This window comes from Martes martes (genome assembly GCF_963455335.1).
Source record: "Martes martes genome assembly, chromosome: 8".
NCBI lineage: Eukaryota > Metazoa > Chordata > Mammalia > Carnivora > Mustelidae > Martes > Martes martes.
Genome location: NC_137895.1, coordinates 117,556,829 through 117,580,526, shown reverse-complemented (window position 1 = coordinate 117,580,526; position 23,698 = coordinate 117,556,829). Strand labels below are relative to the sequence as shown.

Sequence of the window (23,698 nt, the reverse complement as noted above, 5' to 3'; positions counted from 1 at the left end):
GGTAATTCTGGTGAGAGGGTCTCCAGGATTAGGAAGGGACAAAAAGACCAGAACAGAATGGCTCAAGAAAGAGTTGCTGAAAGTAAAAAACAAGTAACAGATATAGCTTGTTCAAATCAGGAGCAATCAAACAAGATGAAAGATGAACACAACATGTGGCATGAGTGATGTCTCCACAATGGCCAGGGTAGCAAGTTTGTTTAAATGTTCGGGGCCAGTTAGTGGACAGAGGAGGGATGGTATCCTGAAAACACAAGAGTGATTTCCTCCCCCACCCCCAAAATAAAGCCTTTGAGAGGATAGAGGGAGGGCTAGGAAAGAGAGAGGAAATAAAATTAAAGATGGTGGTGAAGGAATGGAATTCTTGTGAATAAATTAGTTTTTAGGGTAAGTTAATAATGGGTACCCAGTTAAGAAAAAGGTCAAAAGAGAGCAAAGCTATAGTGGAAGGGGAAATCTCCTAGTAGGGTTTACAATCCTGTGGAGAAACACAGTAACATAGGTAGAGGTGGAAATACAAAATGAGATGACAGATGGAAGGGCTTGATGAGTTGGTTGAGTTCTGTAGAGCCTACTACAAAATCAAAGGGCCTGGGGACAGAGGCTTTCTCTGCTTTCCACTGTGTCACCTGAAGCTAAAATGTCCTGGCATGCGGGAGGTACATTCCATCTATTTATTGATTGACTGAATAAATAAAACACACGATTGAGGGACCCCAAACACTAGGACACTGAGTAAGAAAATGTAATGGTTAAGCCAATAACAAGGTCCAGAGGCCCCCAGAAATGGCAGAGACCTTTTATATATGGGCAGAGTGTTGCACTCAATGTGTCAGAGCCATTGAGGATTTGTCAGGGTGTAAAGACTCTGGTCAAAGGCAGTAATAAGCACCTGGCAAAGTGAGAATGAGGTTGCAGACATGCACCTAAGTATAGGACAAAAAAGCTAAGAAAAGAAAATTAGGGACTAGCCAAGGAGATGAATCAGGGTAATGTAGTTGGTCTAGAATCTGACGTTCTTTAGAATGCCGTTGTATGAACTAGAGAAAACTTGAGTTAATCAAGAATTAAGAACTTGAGGAAAGGACCATCCTGTGAAACCATATGGAGAACAGGTATAGATTGCCCCATGTTGAAGATGTCTTGAGAGTCAGGCATAAATGTAGCAGGTAGAGAGGGACAAGTTCCATCCAAGGAACAAGGGGCACAGGGTGTTAGCCTTAAATATCATTGATGAATTCATATACCATGTAATGTGAATACCATGTAATATGAAAGCCTTTGGAACGGTCAAATGTTCTTAGCTACAGGAGTCACCAGCTGAAGTAGAGATGTTGAATTATTTCCACATAGAGAATTCCCCAAGCATGAGAAAGTTCCAGAAAGAAAATCTTTTCGACTTCATAATGCTATGTAACCCAAGTCTTGGCAATATTTTCTTTCTACTTTTTACAAGTGGCCAGCAATGCTGAATGAAATAGTAAAATCTGGTTTATCTGGAGTCCTGCACAACATACACACTTATTATTTTATGATCAGCTGTTAGGAGCTGAGTCTATAAATCAGTTTTGAAACTTTTCGTAAGAAAAGTCTCTACTTATATACTTCTAAACATCTGGTCAGACAGAAAAAATAAAATCCACTTACCTATCCAGATGCTATGTCAACAACTAGGCTAAACAAATGAGTATTTAGAAATACCTAAGAGGTGAGATTTCTTTTTCAGTTTTCAGAACACAAATCAGAAAAACAGCTGAGTAATGGTGACAACTGGATCCACTGCTCTCAGGGTCCTGTTTCTTAAAAGAGCAATGAATGGGTAGCTAAAGCAGTGCCTTCAGCTGCCAGCTCTAGAGAGAGCAACTGCACAGCTGAACCCTGGGAGCCGGGAGCCCCGAGGAGCCGAGGATGCCCCAGCAAAGCTCAGCCCCCCTCGCCGCCTTTCCTGGGTGAGCCGCCCCTGTGGTTTGGTGCAGATCACTTTTCTTGGCTCAGATGCGGTACCTAAGACAGGGATCATTTGTCAAGTGAGCCCGCGGTACACAGGGAGCTCTAGGCAGATTATGGAAAGAGAGGGAGGAAAGGGAGGGAGGAGAGAGCTCCGGAGAGAGAGAAGCAAGAGAGGGAAGAGGGTGAGGAACGGAGCGGGCTTCTCCAGGAACAGCGCTTTCCAGGCACTGGAGATTCAAGTTAGACTGGGTGACGGTGCCTCGGCGCCACCTGGGAGCAGGGAGAGACTGGCAACTCCCCGCATGGCTCTTCTCATGTGGGATGCTTAAGGACGGCACACTGGAGAGAGTAACTTGGAGAGGAGAGGAACTGGCATGAGGATTCCACCAAAATGGAAGGGCTCCTGTCTCCGATGAGGACGAAGGTAAGGAGAGTGAATCTTAATTTCTTTTGATTTGGCTTGGACGTGCAAAGAAGGCGGCGGAGGTGCAGGGAGCCTCTGTGAATGGGAGGCTCACTGAGCTTTTGTCTTGTTTCAGAACTAAGGCTGGTGAATGCAACTGGATCTCTGAAAGAATAGGCTAGCCTCAAAGGCAGCTCGATCTGTGGGAAGGGGAAAGAGGGGCGGGGGAGAGAACCATCTGTCAGTGTGGACAATGGGAATCCTAGTAAATGAGTTCTCCTCTCGCTTGATTAGACAGCCATATTTTAGAAGGATTTCCAATCACTCTTCTTGGAGGCTGTGCAACCCTTGGAGCTGTTCGTTGCAGGAAGTACCAATTTCTCTGGCGGCGTTGCTGTTTAGCAGGAGGAGTGACACGTTTAAAGCAGAGCATGCCCAGCTCCTGCTGGAAATATCCTCTTTCCTCCTCCTCTTCTTCAGAGCAAGAGGGTCAGGGAATCCTCTGTGGAAAGTAGGTTAATGCATTCTGGAAGCCAGTGTGTTCTCAGAGAGCTCCCAGACCTACAGAAAAGAGTCCAGAGCACCAGACTTGCCTGACATCTTGAACTTGGTCCTGAAACATTTAGAGATGCTCCCAGGGAACTGCTTACAGTCTCCTAGAAGCTCTGGAAACTTGTTTTCCTTGGCTGGAGTTTGCTTTTTCACTTGAGAAAGGGTTGCCTTGGAGCTGGGGCTTTCCACTAAAAGCTCAGATGATGGGGAATCTATTTGATTTTTGCTGCATCCACATATAACTCTAAATGGGTGGGCCAAAAATTCTAAATAATGCTAGAAATAGTACTTTCTTTATTCAGAAATTTAAAAAAAATTGGGGAAATTGGCTTTATAACCACACAGCATAGTTAAAGTCAATAGAGTAAGGCTTTCTTTTACCTCTTCTCTTTGATGCGCCATTCAGTGATTCCAGCACAAGCATGTTGAACATTTTTTTCTTGCTAGTTAATGAGCATGACCACAATGTATTAAGAAAATATTAGAACTAAGGTCTTAAGCATGAAACCATCCCATCCTTTGGGAGAATTCCTGATCTTCCTCTCGTCTGATAGTCATTCTGGAAGGATCATCCCAAGAGAGGGTTTGTTACCAGAGAGTCTAATTCCAGCCCTTTGGCTGTCTGTCCATCTGTCTGATCTCCTGTGAGATCCCGTCTGTGACCTGTTTGCTCTCACTGAGTATATAGATGAAGTCCTGATGGTTGCAGGCTGCATATCTCAATCCAAGGGGCTGTGGAAATGGCAGGTACCAGTTCATAATATCTTGTACGACTACAAAGAAAATGGCAAATGGCACCTTTTATTAACAGGGGAGTATATGAATACCTTAGGGGATGTTATTATAATCTGTTTATTTGACTAGTTTTTGAAATTGCTGCCTCGGACCCTCTGTCCTTGTACCATGCACTCTCTGCTTCCATCAGATCAATGGATCTGAGCTCGTAACCTTACAGGAGTACAACTCTCATAGACTTGGAGGGGAGTTCCCTATGCAAATGAATCAGGACCCAGACGCTGCGTAAATCCCATGGTGGGCCGATTAAAATGGCATGCTGTAGTAGGGGAGAAATAGATGTCAGGGGGTCAGACTATTCATATATTATATTTATCGTTTAATTCACAGCACAGCTTGTTCCTTAACATCTAGTTGTCTAGTGAATGTCAAAACTATGGGGGTTTGGGTCCCACCAAAGTTCAAACATAAAAATCTCATATAGGAAACTGATTCTCATTCAAACCCTTTAATTTTTAGATTTCAAAAATTGTGTGTGTGTGTGTGTGTGTGTGTGTGTGTGTGTGTTAAGTTGCTCCCGTGGATTCTTCTTTCATTTCTTTATTTCTGATGCTGGAAATTTATATATCCATAATGAAGATTCAAATTACACTTGAATTTGGCAACCTACAGTTGCCTACTCAGGGAATGGTACTTGACTATGAAATGAGATCCCATTGGTAAGACTCAGCTTTCGTTCCTAAATTGCTATGTACTGTGTTGTTGAAATTGCCCAGTGATTTTTGAAAATTTACCCAAAGACTTATATCAGTGATAATGTGTTGTCATTTTTAAACTTTATCCCACATTATGCCTCATTAAGCCTATTCTAGAATATTCTCCTCCTTTAGTAAGGATTCAGCTTGAAGTTTCTGATTTCATGGTATCATGAGAGCTGGACAAAGAAAGCCTCCTAGAGCTAAATTTTGGTGTGTTATGGTTACTTAATAACTTACTGACAGTTTAAAGCAAGTGTTGAGGTAAATTGGACATCATGCAGTAATTTCATTATGCCATGTAATAGACTTAACCAGTCTAAATCATGGGTGCTTAATGCATTTTTATCTGGGGATTTGCATAATTGGCACATAAATATGCATGAGATTAACTGGAAGTGGCAAAACAGGGTGGGCAAAATGTTCACGAGTGTGAAAATGAAGGCAGTTGCAAAGGGGGCACCTGAGCACACACTGTCTCCTGGGTGGTGGCCACACTTGATGTACCTAGAAACAGACAGGGCAGCAGCTGGTGTCCCCATGTCACAGGCAGTGTGTTGTCAGTGATACACGGGCTTAGCACAGCTTTTGGCTCTCGGCTGGATTCACTTGGGCACACTACTTACTCTTTCTTTTCTATATAATGCAATCTAGAGAGTCTCCAGGCTGATGGATATACTTCTGACTGGCCTCCTGGCAGGCCACGACACGGACCTCAGGATTCTAACCATAACAAACGATGTTTGCAGAGGCAGGGGAGAAGAAAAAGGGAAAAAAGAGAGACGCTGATTGAGTCGTTTCTCCTATGAGGGCAAAGGAAAGAATTTTTATAACTGATCATCTTTGTGTACTTTTTAAAATGTGTCCTTTTCTGATTCGATTTTTAATCCACCAACCTCCGTGATTCTCTTTAATCCTCCGTGCATTCCCTCCAGTGAAGGAGGCTGGCAAAAAACATCCCCCCTCATCTTCGGCTTCCTGTGATTCCTGCTTGCCAGTGCCTGCTGTGGAGTTTGCAGTGAGCACCTGGCTAGGGCCACGTGCACTCAAGACAAGTCTGCACTCTGCAGGGAGTGTGTTCTGGGCCCGCCATGGCGTCAAAAGAGGATGAAGAAGGAAGAAGGAGAGAAAAGAGAAGAGGAAGGGAGAAAGGGGAAGGAGGGAGGGGAGTGAGGAGGGGGGAGATGGCTTGTTGGACGTCCATCTTTTTCTCCTTCAGTTTTATTGAGATATAATGACATAGGGCACCGTATAAGGCTAAGGTATACAAAGCCACATAAGTTTATTTAACATCCATCTCCGCCTGTAGTTACCAAAAAATACCAAAAGTCTCTTTCCTTGTGATGAGAACTTTTAGGATTTCCTCTCTCAGGAACTTCCAAATATACCATACAGCGCGGTTAGCGACAGTCGCCGTGCTGTACATTCCATCCTCAGGACTTAACTGTTCTTATAACTGGAAGTTTGCACCTTTGGACCACCTTCCTCCAATTCCCTCCCCCCTTCCTCACCTCTGGCAACCTCAGATCTGATCTCTTTTATTGTGAGTTTGGTTTTGTTGTCTGTTTTTTATTTGGTAGATTCTGCATGTAAGAGGGATCACATCATGTTTGTCTTTCTCCATCTGACTTCTTTCACTTAGCGTAGTGTCCTCAGGGTGGGTCCATCCATGTTGTTGCAAATGCTAGAGTCTTCTTCTTTATGGTTGAATAATATTCCATTGTATATGTATATGTCATTCATCTGTCCACAGATGCTTATCTCTTGTCTTGGCTATTATAAATAACGCTGCAGTGAAGATGGGGGTGCAGGTATCTTTTTTAGGTAGTTATTTCATTTCCTTCAGATACATACCCAGAAGTGGAATCTCTGGGTCTTATGGTAGTTCTATTTTTAAATTTTTTGAGGAACTGGAGGTCCTTCTTTGCATCCAAACAAGGTTATAGATGTTTGTTTGTCTGTTTATCAGATGCTTGCACAGTAAGTGGAGAGTGGACCTAAATTAACCTCCCTAGAAAAACTAGAGTTTAAACTTCTACAAAGTTTAACTTGGCAATTCGGTGATTATTTTGTGGACTAGCTAGACTTTTTAGTTAGTGTGCTGTGATATTATTGTCTTTTTAAAAAATTTTTGTTATTTGAGAGAGAGCTAGAGAGAGAGAGAGAGAAAGCACACACAGAGGGAGAGGGAGAGAGAGTAGCAGATTCCCCACTGAGCAGAGAGCCTGATCCAGGGCGCGATCTCAGGACCCTGTGATCATGACCTGAGCTGAAGACAGATGCTTAACCGACTGAGCCACCTTGGTGTCCTGTGTTGTCTTTAATACCTGTTTACATCCATTTACAATTAGCTAACTTCCCAGAGAAGATGCTTGGTATCTGTCCAAACTTCCCTTATTGCTACCACAAAGTCATCTTGTCTTCCTTTATTGCACTACAGTTACTTTCTGGAAGGAATGACTTCAGATCTGTGTGCATAAAGTTGTTTTCTAAGGGAAGTCTTCTGAAAGGATCATCCATTTGAGAAAGGGACATTTACAGGGAACTGGAAGCTGAGAGAATCAAGAATGAGCATTTGAATTGTGTCTTGTGAGTCCAGCTCTTGCATAGCCACAGTAAGTGCCACACATAGCTCCGGTGAGTCCAAGAATCATCCTTCTTCACCACACTGCAATTCAGGGAGCACAGTAGATACAGATGTTAGATGGAAAAATCCTAAAATTACAGATAATGCAGATAGCAAAAGAAAGACTCAAAAGAGTACAATCAAAGGTTCTCTGGCTCGTTAGACCAATAGTCATACAGTACATGAAACCCTTACAGTTACTTAGAATTATGCTAAATCGGCTTGAAACTTTGCCAGGACTCCATGGAGCATAGGGCTGAAATGATCCATTGTGTTCCACCTTCTTGATACAGGAATTCTGATAAAATATTGAACTCTCCCTTTTAGACAACTCTGTGAACCAGGAATCATTAGGGACGAAAGAATGGTAAGCCCGAGCAAGAAAGACTAAGGAGGGCTTGACAATTACTTTCAAATACATGAAATATCCACAAGATTATTCACCAGCAAATGACAGGCTATCCTTTATCTTCACGGAGGCTTAAATAAGAGGAAACCTGCAGAAGCTGAAGCGTGACAGGTTTAGATTCAATTCAAGGCGCTGTTTCTTGACATCAAAATGTTTTCCTGAGAAAGGTTGGTATGGTTTCTAATCTAAAGGCCTCTGAGACATGTAAGGTTGATCCACCTTGTAACGCCAGAAGCCTTTAAGACATTCCATGTTTTTATGGTGCTATGAATTTTTACCATAAAGCCAATAAAACCAGAAATAGGTTTGTTTACGAGGCATGCGTCAAATTCCTATACAAAGAGCTCCTGTAATGCATTTATTGAACCACTGAACTCAGTTGTGTGCAAATAGGAAATGACTTTATTCGTTTTCAAACAACCCCTTTCAAAGCAAATGTGAACTGTTCAAAGGAAGGTGAGGAGTGTAGGATAATTTTTTGTGTTAATGTGAAAAAGGAGATGTGCGAGGCATCATAGCCTGTCCTAATGAGACTACAAACTCAAACCTTAGCTCTGCCCCTTCCTGGGGTGTTGCTCTCCTGAATCTCAGTTTCCTCATTTGTAAATGCATACAACAATAGGACCCATAGGGACACCTGGGTGGCTCAGCTGGTGAAGCATCCAACTCTTGATTTCAACCCAGGTCATGGTCTCAGGGTAGTGGGATCGAGCCCTGTGTGAGGGCTTTGCGCTCAGCAGGGAGTCTGCTAGAGATTCTCTCCCTCTGCTCCTCCCACTGCTTGCTCTCTCTCTCTCACACACACTCTCTCTCATGCTCTCTAAAGTAAATAAATAAATCCTTTTTAAAACTAAGATCTATATCAAAGGTTGCTGTTAGAAGTAAATACTTAAATGCCCACAAGGTCTTGGCACATCATAACAAATGCTAACTAGTACTAGTATGAATGTATGAGGAAATATATAAATGAATATATGAAGAAATACAAGTTTCATGACAATGTTTGGAATGAGTTGACATCATCATGAGTACAAGTAGGGAAGGCAGGCAATCTATTTTCAAGATACTGCTGCTAACTGAGACACGGAAAGAGCGTTCCTCCCACCACAAGATCCCTATGAAGTGGGGTCCTTGCCTGTCAAGGTGCGGCTCAGAGAGCCCAGAATAAAACAGTTCCCTCTAGAGCACAAATCCCCTCTCATTAGAATAAAGCCTTTCATGAGAAGTAATTATGGCAGGTAGATTGTTTAGAAGAAAGGACTGTAGACTCAGCTTAAGCCGAAGGGTTCCTCTCCAGGACCTCAAGAAAATCACCTTCCTCCTTTAGTCCTTGGTTTTGTCATCTCTTAACTGACATCTTAGTAAAAGAACAATCTCTCTTTTATGCTTTGGATCTTGCAAAGTTGAACCTACATCATCTCACGTGATCTTCACTACAGTAGTTACAGTCCACCAGGGAGGACTGGGGATGGATGTTCCAGATTGAACAGCTCTTACATTTCCCAACAATGAAGGTTTGGCCTTCTAAGACTAGGCCTAGGCAAAGGCAGGATGCAAGCCATGCTCCACGCCCCAGAAGGCAGATAAAAGAGTCAAGAACACACCACAAGTGTCAGCCTGGTAAATGTTGGCCTTTCAAAGCCATGGTTGATTTAAAGGCCTTTCTGTCATGTGCCAACAAAACTCCTGTTGGTCCAGAAGATTTTATGAAGCTGTCTGGACAGCCCAGTGGAATGAGGATATGCGGGCCACTGGCTTTGTCAGTCAGGACCCCAAGTGGCCCTCTTCCAGGGGTTGGGAGGCCACGCTGCACTTGCAGGGGGAGATATCCTGTTGGTGAGAAGAAAGCGGATGAAATCCCTAAGCCACTGACCTCACGCTGTATAATTAAACTGGAATAGGAGTGTGGCGGGTAGAGCATAACATAACTGACAGAGGGGAGGGTGTGACATGAGGATTTTTGATGATTTCTGATATATACAAAATTGGGGAGTTGATTAATTTGTGGCAATTCTATTCATGTTCTGGTCAGATCTGTGTGCTACATCCCAAGCGGGGGAGGAAGAGAATTCTGAGCCGCAGAGTAGTCCAGCCATTCTTCTATCTCATTTACTTATTCATCCAGGGAGGACTTATTATGTGTTCATATCGAGTGTCAGGCAATAAACATTTACGTCTGTCAATGTTGTACAAACAAAAGGAGAAATGTTGAAGGGTCCACAAACAAAACAAAGCAACCCAATCGCTTTCCCTTGAAAATGAGTCAGAGTGCACACTCTAGGAGCTACAAGCAGGAGAAAATGATTTTTCCAAAGGCCACATTCCTTTCACTAAATGTGATGCTTTTAATACAAGAAGATGATAGCAATTGGGTAAATTAACTTCGCATTGATATTCAAAGGGAATTACGTTAATGGTAATAACTGAGTGTCTTCAAAGGGAAAAAATGCCTGAAGGAGGATCCTATTTAGTCTTAAAAGGTTTCCTTTATTTTACACAAAGAGCACGAACTTGGACATATTTCCTAAATGAGGAAACCTAAATGTAGTCATTTCTCCTGAGATTTCAAAGTAAAACACTGTATTTAACACCAGGGAAACCAGATTAGAAAACAGTATAGGAAACTATGAAATTATGTAAAGATCAAAGTCTTTACTTCAACAATTAGCTTTGAGAACTAGAATAACCCTAAGCATATACATGTACTTTCTACTATTCTTCAGTCTTCACAGATTCTTGGTGAAAGTTTCGTATTTAGTGTGCCTGCCTATGTGTGTGTGTGTGGGGGTATCATTCACTTCCAACATTGATGCTTTGAAGTTGATTCCAGTGCCAGTGTATATGATAGAAACAGAGCAGGATTTAGATATTACCCTACAAGGTATAAAGCAAGTCTTCATTTTGTAGCTGGAGTAAATCATGGTTTTCTCTGGGGCAGAGCTCTTGGGCATGTCCACCATGGGTAGATTGGAAAAATATTAACATTTACTCTAAGTTACTTTGTTTTCATTTTGGGAATAAATAAGACAATGGAGCATAGTATGTGCCCAGGGATATGCCTAGTATATGCTGAGGAGTGAAGGATACTTAAGACCTTTAACCCAGGGGCGCCTGGGTGGCTCAGTGGGTTAAAGCCTCTGCCTTCAACCTGGGTCATGATCCCACGGTCCTGGGATCGAGCCCCACATCGGGCTCTCTGCTCAGCAGGAAGCCTGCTTCTCCCTCTCTCTTTCTGCCTGCCTCTCTGCCTACTTGTGATCTCTGTCTGTCAAATAAATAAATAAAATCTTAAAACAAACAAACAAACCTTTAACCCAGTGCTGGCCAGTAGAAATATAATTTAAACCACAATGGGAGCCACAGGTATAATTTTATATTTTCTAGTAGCCACATTAAAAAAAATTAAAAGACACAGGTGTAAGTAATTTTAATAATATTTTTATTAATATTTAATAATATTAAATATTATATAAATAATATATATAAATAATAATATTGTTATATATAAATAATATAAAATATTTAATAATATTTTTATTTAGCCAAATATATCCATTATTATCATCTCCCCATATAATCAATATAAAAATTGTGAATGAGATATTTTACATCTTTTTTTTTCCATATTGTCTTCAAAGTCTGGTGTGCATTTTGTGCTTATACCCCATCTCAATCCAGACTGGCCACATTTCAAGTGCTCAGTAGACACACACGGTTAGTTGGCTATTGTGTTAGACAGGCCAGCTCTACCTGATTTATTGGTACAACCAAAGAACCCATAAAACTGGGATTTGTCTAATACTGGTAAATTGCAGTTGCTCTCCTAATAGCCTATTTTGACCGTGTAGTCTCCCCCCAGTGCTATTTTGTTGTCGGGATTTTGGCACAGCCCGGGACCTCTGGTACAAGCATATTTGGTCGGATGAATGCCCAGAGCGCTTTGACCTCTGTAGAGAAAGCTGATGATCACACACAAAGAATGAATTAGCTCAGTGCTCCCATTGTGCGGGAGGGACACAGGGTCAGGTCAGAGGGCACATGTGGACACAGGGGACCGGAGAAGTTCTAAGCAGTTCACTTGGTGGTTTTCCATACTTTCTTCCCAGTCAATTTAACACCGATCTTGAGTTTCTCTCAATCTCTCTCTCTCTTTTCCAGTCCACGTGTTGTTTCAGATCTTTCTCTTTTGTTTAATTGCATGCCTGTGGGGATTTTCTAAGCTAGTTGCTGCAGATACCAAGGCACTCTGTGTAAGGGTATCATCAACTGAGGGAGCATTTCCCTGTGGGGATTTTCTAAGCTAGTTGCTGCAGACACCAAGGCACTCTGTGTAAGGGTATCATCAGCTGAGGGAGCATTTCCCTCCAGTCTCCCCAGATAACTGGGTCCAAGTTCTTGGCCTTGCTGACCGCTGTTATGTAAGGCCTCCAGAAAATCTGCCCCCAGTCTACACCATGCTCAGGTTTTATAGCTACACACCCAAGTAATTGCTTGAATTTGTTGTTGTTTTCATCAGCCCCTGGCTATATCCCAGAGACATGTTTGACTTAATAGAAGCATGCACTTATTGTTATGCCCCTGAAGCTGCTCCTCTCTCTATGTCCCGTATCTCATGGGCTGACAGACCTCTCTATCCTGGCCCATGGCAGACACTTGGGTCTTTATAGCCCTCTCCTCATGCCCTGCTCTTCATATCTCATCAGTTTCCATGTCCTGTTATTTCATTTCTCCACTATATCTTGTCTTTCCCTTCCTTTTCTTCCACATGGTCACAGAGCTGGTGCAAGTGGCCATCTTCTGATTGGATTCTTCCCATAGTCTCCTAGCTGGGCTTTTGGCTCCGTGATTCACACCCTCTCATCCATCATTTCATTACTGATGGAGCCTCTGTTCTAAACCACAAATCCAGTCATGTAATTTTTCTTCTCAAAATTCTTTTTTAGCTGCCCCCATTGCCTTTGGGAGAAAATTCTAGCCTTAGTGTGACACTCAGGTCCTTTGTGATCAGTCCCTGCCTACTGATCAAGTCTCTGCTGCTACCACTGCCTTCTGGGATCTTACGCTCTAGCATTACTGGTGCTTTACCACGGCCCATGACTTTGACTTGGCAAATCTCATACCTAGATTCCGCTCTCCTCTTTGTCTACCTGGAAATTCCATAGTCCCTAGAGTTGACTCATATATCACTTCTTCCATGAGGCCTCCCCTGATTTGAGGGGCAGACTTAATGTCTCTTTTTCCCATGTCTCCACTGCCACATCCATTACCTCCAGTAAACACATTACACCTGCTACACCCGGTCATTCATATGGTGTTCAACAGATGGCTGTTGAACAGACAAAACCATCATCCAAGGATTAAGCCCTTAGGCTTGTCCCAAATAGATGGGAAGTTTAGCTAAATGCAGAGTTAACATTTCATTCATGAAATATCTGCCTTACGTCCTGTGTGTGCTGTACCATAGAAGGTTAATATTCACCTACAGATGTGTACATGCCAATTGCATAGGATCAGGTGGCCTTCACGTGAGGCAGAGCAGCAGGGCTCACCTGTAGCAGGAGCTGTGTGCTGTGTGCTGGTGTTGGCTGGGCTCCAGAATGAAGGGGACAATGATGTCATCTGCTGAGTTCTAGCCACTGTTATTCGTGCATGAGTTAGGTGACTTCATCCCCATTTTAAAGCTGAGAAAACTGAGGCTCAAAAAAGCCAGGTAACTTTCCCAAGAAAGTTCTACCTCCATTAAGGGGGGGGGGAGCCAGGATCTGAACCCTTATTTGGCCATGAATCCCACACTCAGTCTTTTCACTAATCCAGATGTCTCCCAAACCTATCTTGTGGGTTTTGGTATTCTGATTATGATATAAAGATGACAAAGTTCCTCAGGAAGAAGAATGAAGGATGAGCCAGATGACAGTAGGTTTTAGGCCCCATTTGGGAGCAGAGATAGACAGGGAGCCATGGCAAAGTCTCTAAGGCTCTATGTAAGATCCATGTCCCAGTTGTGTTGGAACAATTGCTGAGTGCCCTCTTATGAGATAAGTCTAAAGTATGGCACCTCTTTTAAGAAGCACAGGTGAGGTTTTTTCAACCTGGTTTTAGATTCAGTTTAGACTTTTGTTATAACTTTCAGGTCCGAACCCCAGGGCTCCCAAAGGGTGACAAGTTTTGTCAGTGGAAATATATGCCTTCCTTTCCTCTGCCCCTGGGAGCTTTTTCTCTATCAAGTAAATGAACCGCCATGAACAATAAAACCAACTACTTTAAGAAAAATGCTTTTGCTTTAAGAAAGCACTTATCCAGATTGCTGCAAAGTTCCTTTTACTTTACAGACTAATGTTTTCATGTAGGGAGTCTTGATAGAATAACAAGAGAGTAAATAAGCCTTTTTTGATGGAAAAACCCAATGAGCTCATCAGACAAGGCTTGTACTCAGGTTTCCAAGCTCTATTCCAGGCAAGCTCTGTTCCATGCGTGTCTGGGCATCTATAGAAGCTTCAGACATTTCCATTAAAGTGTTTTCCAAGCAGAGTTGAGTTTTATGTAAGATGACTGATTTGTTAAAATGTTTTCTTTATCATGGCTTATTTCAGGTACACAAAAAACACATAAAGAGTATAGACCTATATGTGTATCAGTTAGCTTAAGAAAATAAAACTGCTCATAGAGTTGAAGTCCCTGTGTACCTTCTCCAATTGCACCCCACTCCCCTCCCAGAGGTAATATCCATCCTGAATTTGGTATTTATCATAACATATCATCATTTATATTTTTATTATAAACATTTTGTGCCTGAGTGTATACAGTCCAAGTGTATGAATCTTCTGCAACTTGTTCTTTCCACTCGGTAGTTTGTGTGTGTGTGTTTGTTGGTGGGGGGGGGTGTCAAGAGCATGGATGTGCACAGTTGTAGTTCATTCATTTTCCCTCCTGAAGGAATTGCTTGAGCATAACGGTGCATGAATATACCATCAGTCATGTATCTGTCCTCTTGTGGGTAAACATCTCTCTCTGTCTTTTCAATCATTACAAACAATATTGCCATGTCCATTCTTATACATGTCTCCTCTTACGCTTTTCCCTAGCATCTACACCTGGAAGGGGAATTGCTGGACTGTGAGTGTGAGCAGCCTAACATTGACTAAATTGCTCCCCAAGGACAGTGACTATTAAAACATTTTTTATTTCCCTATGCTACACCTCTGTCTCCACTGTGTTCTGTGGTATGTATATCTGTGCACAGTTAAGGATGCCAGAAAATAGGCAGTCTAAATGTTCCTGCCTACATATAGAACATTGCTACATTGTGTCCATGAGAGTAAGAGAGAATTTGATTACTTCCCTCCAAAACTTCTATTCACTATCATTCCACTCAAACATGTACTTTCAATATCATTCCAGTATCTCAGCTTCTTCCCTGATGCTCATTGTATTATCTGTATGGCATTGATATATGTCACTAATTAATGTATTAATTAATTAATATATGACATCCGTCAATATGGCCTGGTCAGAGTCACTTGATTTTATTGTCCTTATGCAAACTTCATAAAACTGTAAGGACTGTTAGTAGAACCAAGCCCTGGTCCTGTAAGGCTGTCAAAGGAAGGACAATCTCCATGAGGAAAGGTACAGGAGCTAATCCTTTGAGCTTCCCTTCCCTTTCCTTGAGGTCCGTCTTCCCTGGGGATTGTTCATTATTACTGCCACCACTACTAGACTGGCCTCAGGGGCAATATTCCTATTTTCTAGAACTATTCCTATTTCTCAGGGGACCTCCATAAGCATTTTCATTTTGTGTTTAAACATAATAATCTTCAATACACAAAGAGTAGGAGAGTATGCACCATCTGATGATGATCCCATGGCTGAGCACTGGCACATGATTGAGCTGTCCACCGTATTTCTTTCAGGCTAATGAGGAAAGAGCGAAGATTTACTTAGTAATAAATGATGTGGTTCTGTCAAATGTAGGTCAAGGGCATCACCTTGTATTATTAAAGGTTGTGCAGAGGTTTGAGCAGCAAGAAAATTGTAGGAGAATGGACTCCTTATCCGGCACATGGTAATATAGGCATGCCACACTCTAAGAACCTGCTCGGTGGGAGTCAGAAACTTATTCAAGCAATTTAGTTTCAGTAAAAAAAATAAAATTTTATATATACATATGTACATACATATGTATATATAAAATTTAAAAAGCAAAATTAAAATTTTAAAAATTAAAATTTAAAATATAAAATTAAAATTAAAAAATAAGATTATATATATGTCATCAGGTTAAATCAATTGTGTTCATTTGGATCTTGTTGATTTTTATATAAATGTATATATTTAATTTACAAATTTGGTTTTATAGTTATGTAAGAATGTAATCATAAATAGATTTTCTTCTGGTGGTACACATTTAAATAACTAAAATTATAATAAAAACAAGTTAGGCCAACACCGGAAGCCTGGGAGTAGGTTGTGCTTAAAAGGGGTCCACACATTTCTGAAGTGAAATCAAACCTCTCAGTACAGCTGAGACCCAGCTGGAATATTCCCATGTGACTTTCTAAAGTCTCAGTGATATCAAAGGGAAACAGACAGATTTACAATGGTAATCTCTATCAGAAGGGGTAATTTCTCCATCTCCAGCTTCCCGTCCTCCTGCAGTCTACTGTTGGCCCTTTTCTTTGTCCGAGGTCCTCCTTCTTCATACCCTGCAGTTCCTACAAAGCTGTTAGAAGCTCTCAAAATTCACATCCCAGGTGCTGGGAGAGCTACGAAGCCCAGCAGAGGATGGAAAAGTGACAGCAGGAACCCACTACCCCCCCCCCAGAAGGCTATCGGGACGCAGGGAGGAGAGGAGGTTAAAAGAAAGTACCAGCCTGAGCCATCTGTTAGGACTTAGCATGACAGCAGGGGCTTCCTGGTAAGGGCCCAGCTCATGGAGGAAGAGACAGCCCAAATGAGAGGCAATGCTATAGGAAGTAGAGAAAAAGGGTCTTCCTCCATTTTTCCATCACCACTTCCCATTGAGCAAGCCAGCAGACAACAAGCCTGGGATTGTACTTCCCTTTGACACAGAGCTCCGGGGAGAAGAGAAAAATAAGAACATGAAGGCATACTCCTGGGTTCTGTTTTCTTGTCCAATGACCCATCACTCCTCTCAGATGACTGACACTGGGAATGACTTTTATGAATGACTACCTTCTATACACTGGTATGTCCTCACCCTATGGAAGGAAAGGCAAATAGGATTCCTATTTTGTATCAGTTCTCATTGGTTGCTGTGGCTGTCTGGAGCCCCATGTTGAAGTTCCTATGATTCTATTTGAGTGTGTGTAGGTGATTTTAATTTCATTGAGTGTGTGTGTGTGTGTGTGTGTGTGTGTGTATGTGTGTGTGTGTGTGTGTGTAACAAATACATTTAATTTACAATGAAGAGTATGATGGCTTAATTAAAAATGTCTGTCATGAGTGCGGAAAGTGAGTTATCAGCAGTCATATGTGGTATATGCCATTTTTTTCTGGCTATTTTCTGGCTTCATCAGAAAAGTCTTTCTGGGGGCACCTGGGTGGTTCAGTCAGTTAAGTGTTTGCTTTCAGTTCAGGTCATGATCTCAGGGTCCTGAGATTGAGCCCCAGGTAGCAGGGAGTCTGCTTCTCCTTCTCCCTCTGCTCCTCCTAACCCCGACACACCCCGGGCTCACGCTTGCATGCTCTCTCTTCTGTGAAATAAATAAATAAAATCTTGAAAAGAAAAGAAAATGTCTGTCAGGAGACATACAAAAGTTAGTATCTATGTAGCACAGGTGAATCTTAGTCTATCTACAAACACAGGTGTGCAAGAATGTCTATTTCTCTATTTTCTTAAATGCAATTAATTTGAATCTAAGTCTTCATCCCTCTAGATGGGTGGGAGATTTTAATCTTGTTATTCTTCTCATATGGTGCATGGAAAATGGGTAAATATCTCACCATGCCTCTCCACCATGACACCACTGACCACTCATTGTCAAGCTGCATAGGGGAAGTCAGGTAGTACTCTGCTTTCCTTCCTTGTGTGGGGCCCAGGACTCTTTGCCATAGCCTAGACCCTTAGTGCCTAAGGTCCAGCATTCCCAGAAGCCCTTTGCTAATATTTTTCCCTTGGATTGTGTCTTTTCCTGGGGCTCTGCCGGAGAGCAAGGTAAAGATCTCTACTACTCATTGAACATGGAACTGCCTGACCTCTGCCCCTGTCCCAGGCTTGGGGAGTCCCTCTTCTCTCCCTTCTTAAATGCAGGTGCTCAACAAAGGCGGTCCAGAAGGAAGACATTTGTCCTCAGGTGGCCCCTTGGTGAGTGCAACCAAGATGCTAGCCAGATCCTATCTTTAGAGTTCTCTAATGTGAGTACATGAATATATCCTGGTTTAGCCTCATTATTTATTTATTTATTTATTTATTTATTTATTGGCAAATTCTAGTGTATTGAGAGACAGCATAAATGCATTACATAGCCTTCCCTTCATACTACTCAAAGTCCCGCTCCCTCTCATCTCCCCCTGCAAATCCCATCAATATCTTTTCAATGAACTTGGTTTTACGAAACTAGAGCTGGGGTAGAAAGTGTTCTGTGAGCAGCTACTGCCTTTGATCTGGGGTGGAAACTTTCCTTAAGTGAGGGTCAGAAGAGTCTGCTGCCTTTCTAAAGCAAAGGAGAGAAAAATACGAGAGAAGAAATGAATTAAACACCTCCAAAAATTAACCTACAGCATTTCCAAGAAATGCACCTTCTGGGTGGAGTGAGGGGTGGGCTGTTCTCACTGCAGAAGGTTCTGTTCCTTCAGTCTGATATTCATTCTCCTGCAGTGGGCACAAGGGATATACCAGCAAATAAACAACCAGAGCTACCCATGGAGCTTAGGACTGGGAAGTCAAGGCATTTCAGTAACCTCCGTTTTAGCCCCTGAGCAGCGTGAAAATCCCTGAGCATATGACAAATCCAATACTTTGGGTATTAGGTATGATTCTAAATTGAGATTTGTCTAGAAAAAGCCCATAGTCTGCAATTGCATTTTTTTCCCCATGAATGAGTAAGAAATTGGTAGAGTAATTTGTAGAGTAATTTTTAAAAATGCTGATGTCTTTTCACCTTGTTTCACTAGCTAAAGCTTATTGGAGAGGAGGTGGGAAGGAAAATGGAAATGTGTAGTTTGGGGTTCTGGCTGTGAGTGTGTCTCCTAGGAAACCACCTGTGATGGAGTGCCACAGGCTTTCTGAATCTGTGAGAAGGGAAGTGAGAAGTAGGAGGGTGAATATGTGTGGGGAAAGGAAAAAAAACAAATCATTGGCTGAGTCCCCCAGTTTTTAATTAATAAAGAAAATACTATATTCTTAGTGAAGTCTCTTGGAACTGCTTATGAAGTCAAAGCAGGTCTAGGGTGGAGAAAAAAAAAACAAAACAGGTGAATTGGCCGGACAGGAATACAGTCTTGTGCCATTAACATGTAAAAAATTAAGCAATGTACAAATGAAGTAATATCATGTCTACTTCAGCTGTGCAGTGTAAATGAAAATACCAATCTAGTTATACTCTGACAATGAAGCTGCTACTACTTACCCTCTACCTTTAAGACATGGGCATCATTTTTGTTTTTGTTTTTACCAGGGAGGTCATGTATTAAATGTGTTAAAAGTCTGTGCTTCTTCATGTACTTCTTTTTATAGTCAACGGTAAGAACCTAAGACTTAAATGAAAGAGAACTGGCTAGGATTGGGATGTCACTTGAGGACCAGAAGCATGCATGCCTCCTTCTTCCACCCTTCCTAAGGGTAGGAACCGGAGCTGCCTCCGTATTTAAGGTGATAGGGGGACTATTTAAAAGACATTTAGATCAAACCAATTGGGTATATTTTTTTAAGATTTTATTTATTTATTTGACAGACAGAGATCACAAGTAGGCAGAGAGGCAGGCAGAGAGAGAGAGGGAGAAGCAGGCTTCCCGCCAAGCAGAGAGCCTGATGCGGGGCTCAGTCCCAGGACCCCGAGATCATGACCCAAGCCAAAGGCAGAGGCTTAACCCATGGAGCCACTCAGGCACCCCCAAACCCACTGGATATTTTTATGCCTCCATTGTAATTAATATTGAAATACTAAGCATCTTATGGGAAGCACCCTGTTGCCTGATGAATACTGTACTTCATTTTTCAATTGAAATTCTTCCATGACATGAGTTTTCTGTGCAAACAATGGTCTGTGAAAAAGCACATTTTATCTCTAAACAAGTACAGGTTGGTAAGTTTTAAGAACTTGACTTTTGACTTCTCATGATGTTTATGGGTTCCTAGAATCATCCTTATCAATATTTTGTCATTTCTGTGCTTTGGTGTGTGAATTAGGCTTTTTTTTTTTTCAGTGATGTGTATATATGTAAGCCTGTATTATAGCTTGTTTATAATTACAAATGTGTGAGCATTTGCATATGTCTGAGTATGTATGTGAGAAGTAAAATCTTAGTGTAAACCTCTAATAATGTGAAAACACATTAACACTATAAGGTCTTGATACAGCTCTTAAAGTTACAGCTCTTAAACATTCTTGGTTCTGTAAGTCCTCACAAGAAACAGGGGAGAAAAAGGTTAATTTCGTTATTTCTTTTTTAAAAAACATTTCCTCTTGATTCTCAATCTCTATAAGATTATCTTCTTTGTTTATTCACTGTTTGCAAAGGAGAATTCCTGGTGAGGTCATGGTCAACTCATGACAATGAATTTTGGTTAACTGTGTTGAAAAATGGTAACTTCTTTAAAACAGTCATGACATGTACACTTCCTGGAGCTCATCAATCTGAAACTGAAGAAGGGCAGTTAAAATATTTTATTTCCTATGAATATCTGACTATGTCTCTTGGACTCCAGAATGGTAAACAGGATGTGTGCACTGGTCAAATGCATGGTGGGTCTGAGTTTCTCCAACACCTTCTCTGTAACATTGTACCAATAGCATAATACACATTTATACAGAGAGTACCTCTTAAGGGAATGATAACAACCAACGTTATTGAGAACATACACTGTCCCAGGCGGGGTTCTGAGACTTAAACACCTCCAGAAAGGAATTACTTAGAACATCCACTCCTTTTCAGACAAGAAAATGAAGACTCAGAAACATTAGGTAACTGTCCCAAGATTATATAGTAAGTGGGAGAGCCAGAATGTGCACTTAGACCATCTAGGTAAAGAGCCTGCAATCTTAGCAATGCTCTACTGGCATCTCAGGTTAGAATTTATGGTTTGGCCCCCACATCTACAGCCAAATAACTCATCTTGAGAACATAATGAAGACCCCCTGGGGGTTGACTCTTAGACCATCTCACCTCTTACTGCTGACTCTCACCTACTTTGACTCATAAGTTATTCTTCAGCCACAGGTTGGCCTAAGAAAAGACAAATTATATCTTTTCCAAAAGATAAAAAGTCCTACGGCTCTTAAATCTGCAAAATCCAGAGCATCTTTCAACGAACTGGCCTGTCTGGCATTTTGTTTATTTATACCTGAAAGGAGGTTGAAGCAGCTTACAATAAAGACATGTGTACATGTGTTTATGAAATAAAAACAGAAACTGTAAACCTGAAAAGGAATTGAAGCAAATACATGATTATATTTCCTGTGATTCAGCATTACTAGTTATTACCCAGTTATTACCCTGTCATTTGCCCCAACTGATCACAGAAATGCATATTTATTTTTAACCTCATCACTCAACTTATTTTTACTGAGAACCTACCATGTACCCAACTAGTACTAGGTGCTGCAGGTGATTCAAAGATGTTTAAGAAGTGGATAGATGCTAGCATTCAGCCTCAGCGACAGTCCGGCCTGAGGCCCAGGAGCTGGGAACTAGATCACATCTAAAGCAGTGTCTTATTGTTTCATAAATGGTATTAGTAAGGGTTCTGAGAGGTTAAGAACCAGTCAGTGTGGGCAAGCTATTCCCTGGATTTTCGGGATTCTCCTAAGTGTATCAGTGACCCTATCATATTTTGATTATGACCATGATGGGGTCAACATCTTTACTGATAGAGCTCTGATCCCATACTAGATGTGGGTTTGCTGTGAGTTACATTGTGTTGTGTAGCATTGAACTGCATTTTACTGTGAAGTTACTGGACTCACATCTTACTCACTGACTACCTTCCACACTTAGTAGGAATCTTTTTCTTCCTGTATCATTGCTGTCACATGATTGTCTACTGTCATGGTCAGCATAGTGGAGAGATGATAACAAAGATAAGAGCTAATGTTGATGGAACTCTTTCTGTGAGCCATCCTTTAAGTTTTCCTCATTATCAACTCAAACCAGGCTCAGATTGGTCCTGCCACTAAACATATTCCTGAGAAAGGGACACAAAGATGTTAAGTAATTTGCTCAAGGTCACTCCAGCAGATAGCAGAACTCTTAACCACCAAAGTTTTGAGATGATTATCTTGTTTCTAGATTACATGGTTAGGAAAATATTCTAAGGTTCCTCTGAAATCTGCCTTCATGTGCCCCAAATCCACTGATCCTGTTTTATTAGAAGAGTAGAGAATAAACCCGTTCCTCTTCCAAAATGAAAATCCTGCTAATCCCATGTCAGACACCTTAAGTCCCTGCCTCTAAGGAAGGTGAACACAATCCCCCATGTTTCAAATTAATTTGTTTCTCAGGCAGCTTAGTGAGAGACTGAGAGCCTGTCTTCTGGGCCCAGGAAACCTAAGTTCAAATCCTAGTTCTGCCAACCATCAGCTCTGTGACCATGTGTTACGTAACCAATCTGTGCCTCATTTTCTGCACATAATAAACACAAATTCTGAGGATACAGATACTCAACTAGTAAACTACTAAACTAGTAATTATATCTGCAAAACAGCCTTATCATAATGTGTTAATCATTTGTCTAAGTAGAAGAGGGCCCAGCACAAGACAGTGGATATCATTAGTGCTGGGACTTAACCCCTGAACCTGGGGGACAACCTCTCAGAGTAGGACTCAGAACTGGACACAGGGTCCAAGACAGAGTCCCTCAGTGACCTATAAATAGAACCCATTTTTTAAATCTATGAGCATTAGTTAATTGTATACATTATCTTGATCTGAAGAAGACAATGATGAGTTGGATGGGGGGGGGGAGGTTAATTAAGTGACTCTTCCAAAGCAACTCAGTAAATCAGTGGTAGAATCAGGATTAGAAGTCTGCTTTCCTATGGCTTTCTTGCTTACTGAGCAGTTCTGCTCTGTGATTGTCACCCTCTTTGTGTGTGTGTGCTCTTTTTGCTTCTTGCTATTGTCCTTGTATACATGTATTTGCTATCTTTCTGTTTCAGTGGAAGCTTCTTTCTGTCCATGGCAACACTGTTCTCCAAGTCACTCTGGAAATGAACCTTGCAGTGACCTTAGGTTCCTTTCCCTTCTCTGCCACCAAAATCCAACTAACCACCAGCAGTTTCTCCAGGCCTCAGTAAAAGGAACAACATTGGATGGTTTCAAAGAAACTTTTAGTTCCAAAAGTTTGTCTTGCCAAAGAAAACTAGAGCTGGACAGTAGTTAAAAGAGTAATGCACATTTTTATCAGGACCTAAGGCAATAGGGGAAAAGAGACCCAGGGAAAATGGAACTGGGCTCCATTCTTTTATTTATTTATTTATTTATTTATTTATTTATTTATTTGACAGAGAGAAAGAGAGCCCAAGTAGGCAGAGAGGCAGGCAAAGAGAGGGGGAAAGCAGGCTCCCCGCTGAGCAGGGAGCCCCATGCTGGGCTCAATCCCAGGACCTTGAGATCGTGACCTGAGCTGAAGGCAGAGGCTTAACCCACTGAGCCACCCAGGTGCCCCTGGGCTCCATGCTGAACACAGCATGGGCCAGTGAGGAATGAGAAGCAAGGAGCAGGGTGGGGTCAGTGGGTGGGGAAATTACTAAGAGGAGACACAGATGTGGAAGGCTAGGATCATGAGACATCACCTGGGGGTGGTGAGGGCTATGGAATTTGATCAGATATGGAGGGTGGGGATTCTGTGAAAAACAGCTTGACCAGATTCTTGTGACAACTGGGCAGTGAAGGCCCACTGAGGACACCAGGACAGACCGTGGATGTGGAGGCTCAGAGGAGCCTGACTATGGTTTAGTCAAGCAAAGTGTATCTGTTGGTTTCCATGTGTGCATCTTCTTCCAGCCATGCCCACCTCTTGTCCCCAACTCCTGTGCCATTTCCCCAGTCCATTCCATGTTCTGCACTATCTAGTCCCTGAGCCAAACAGA

The 23,698-nt window shown here is 41.8% G+C and overlaps 1 protein-coding gene across 1 annotated transcript in view; it reads left to right on the top strand.

Annotated features, from left to right (window-relative positions):
- Positions 1 to 1,880: 1,880 nt before the first annotated feature.
- The window catches only part of FRMD4A (FERM domain containing 4A), a 465,015-nt gene continuing 443,197 nt past the window's right edge, over positions 1,881 to 23,698 (top strand). Inside the window, exon 1 of the mRNA XM_080810510.1 lies at positions 1,881 to 2,374. Within this exon, the coding sequence (XP_080666636.1) occupies positions 2,342 to 2,374 (33 nt within the window). The 5' untranslated portion in view covers positions 1,881 to 2,341. The remainder of the gene's footprint in view (positions 2,375 to 23,698) is intronic.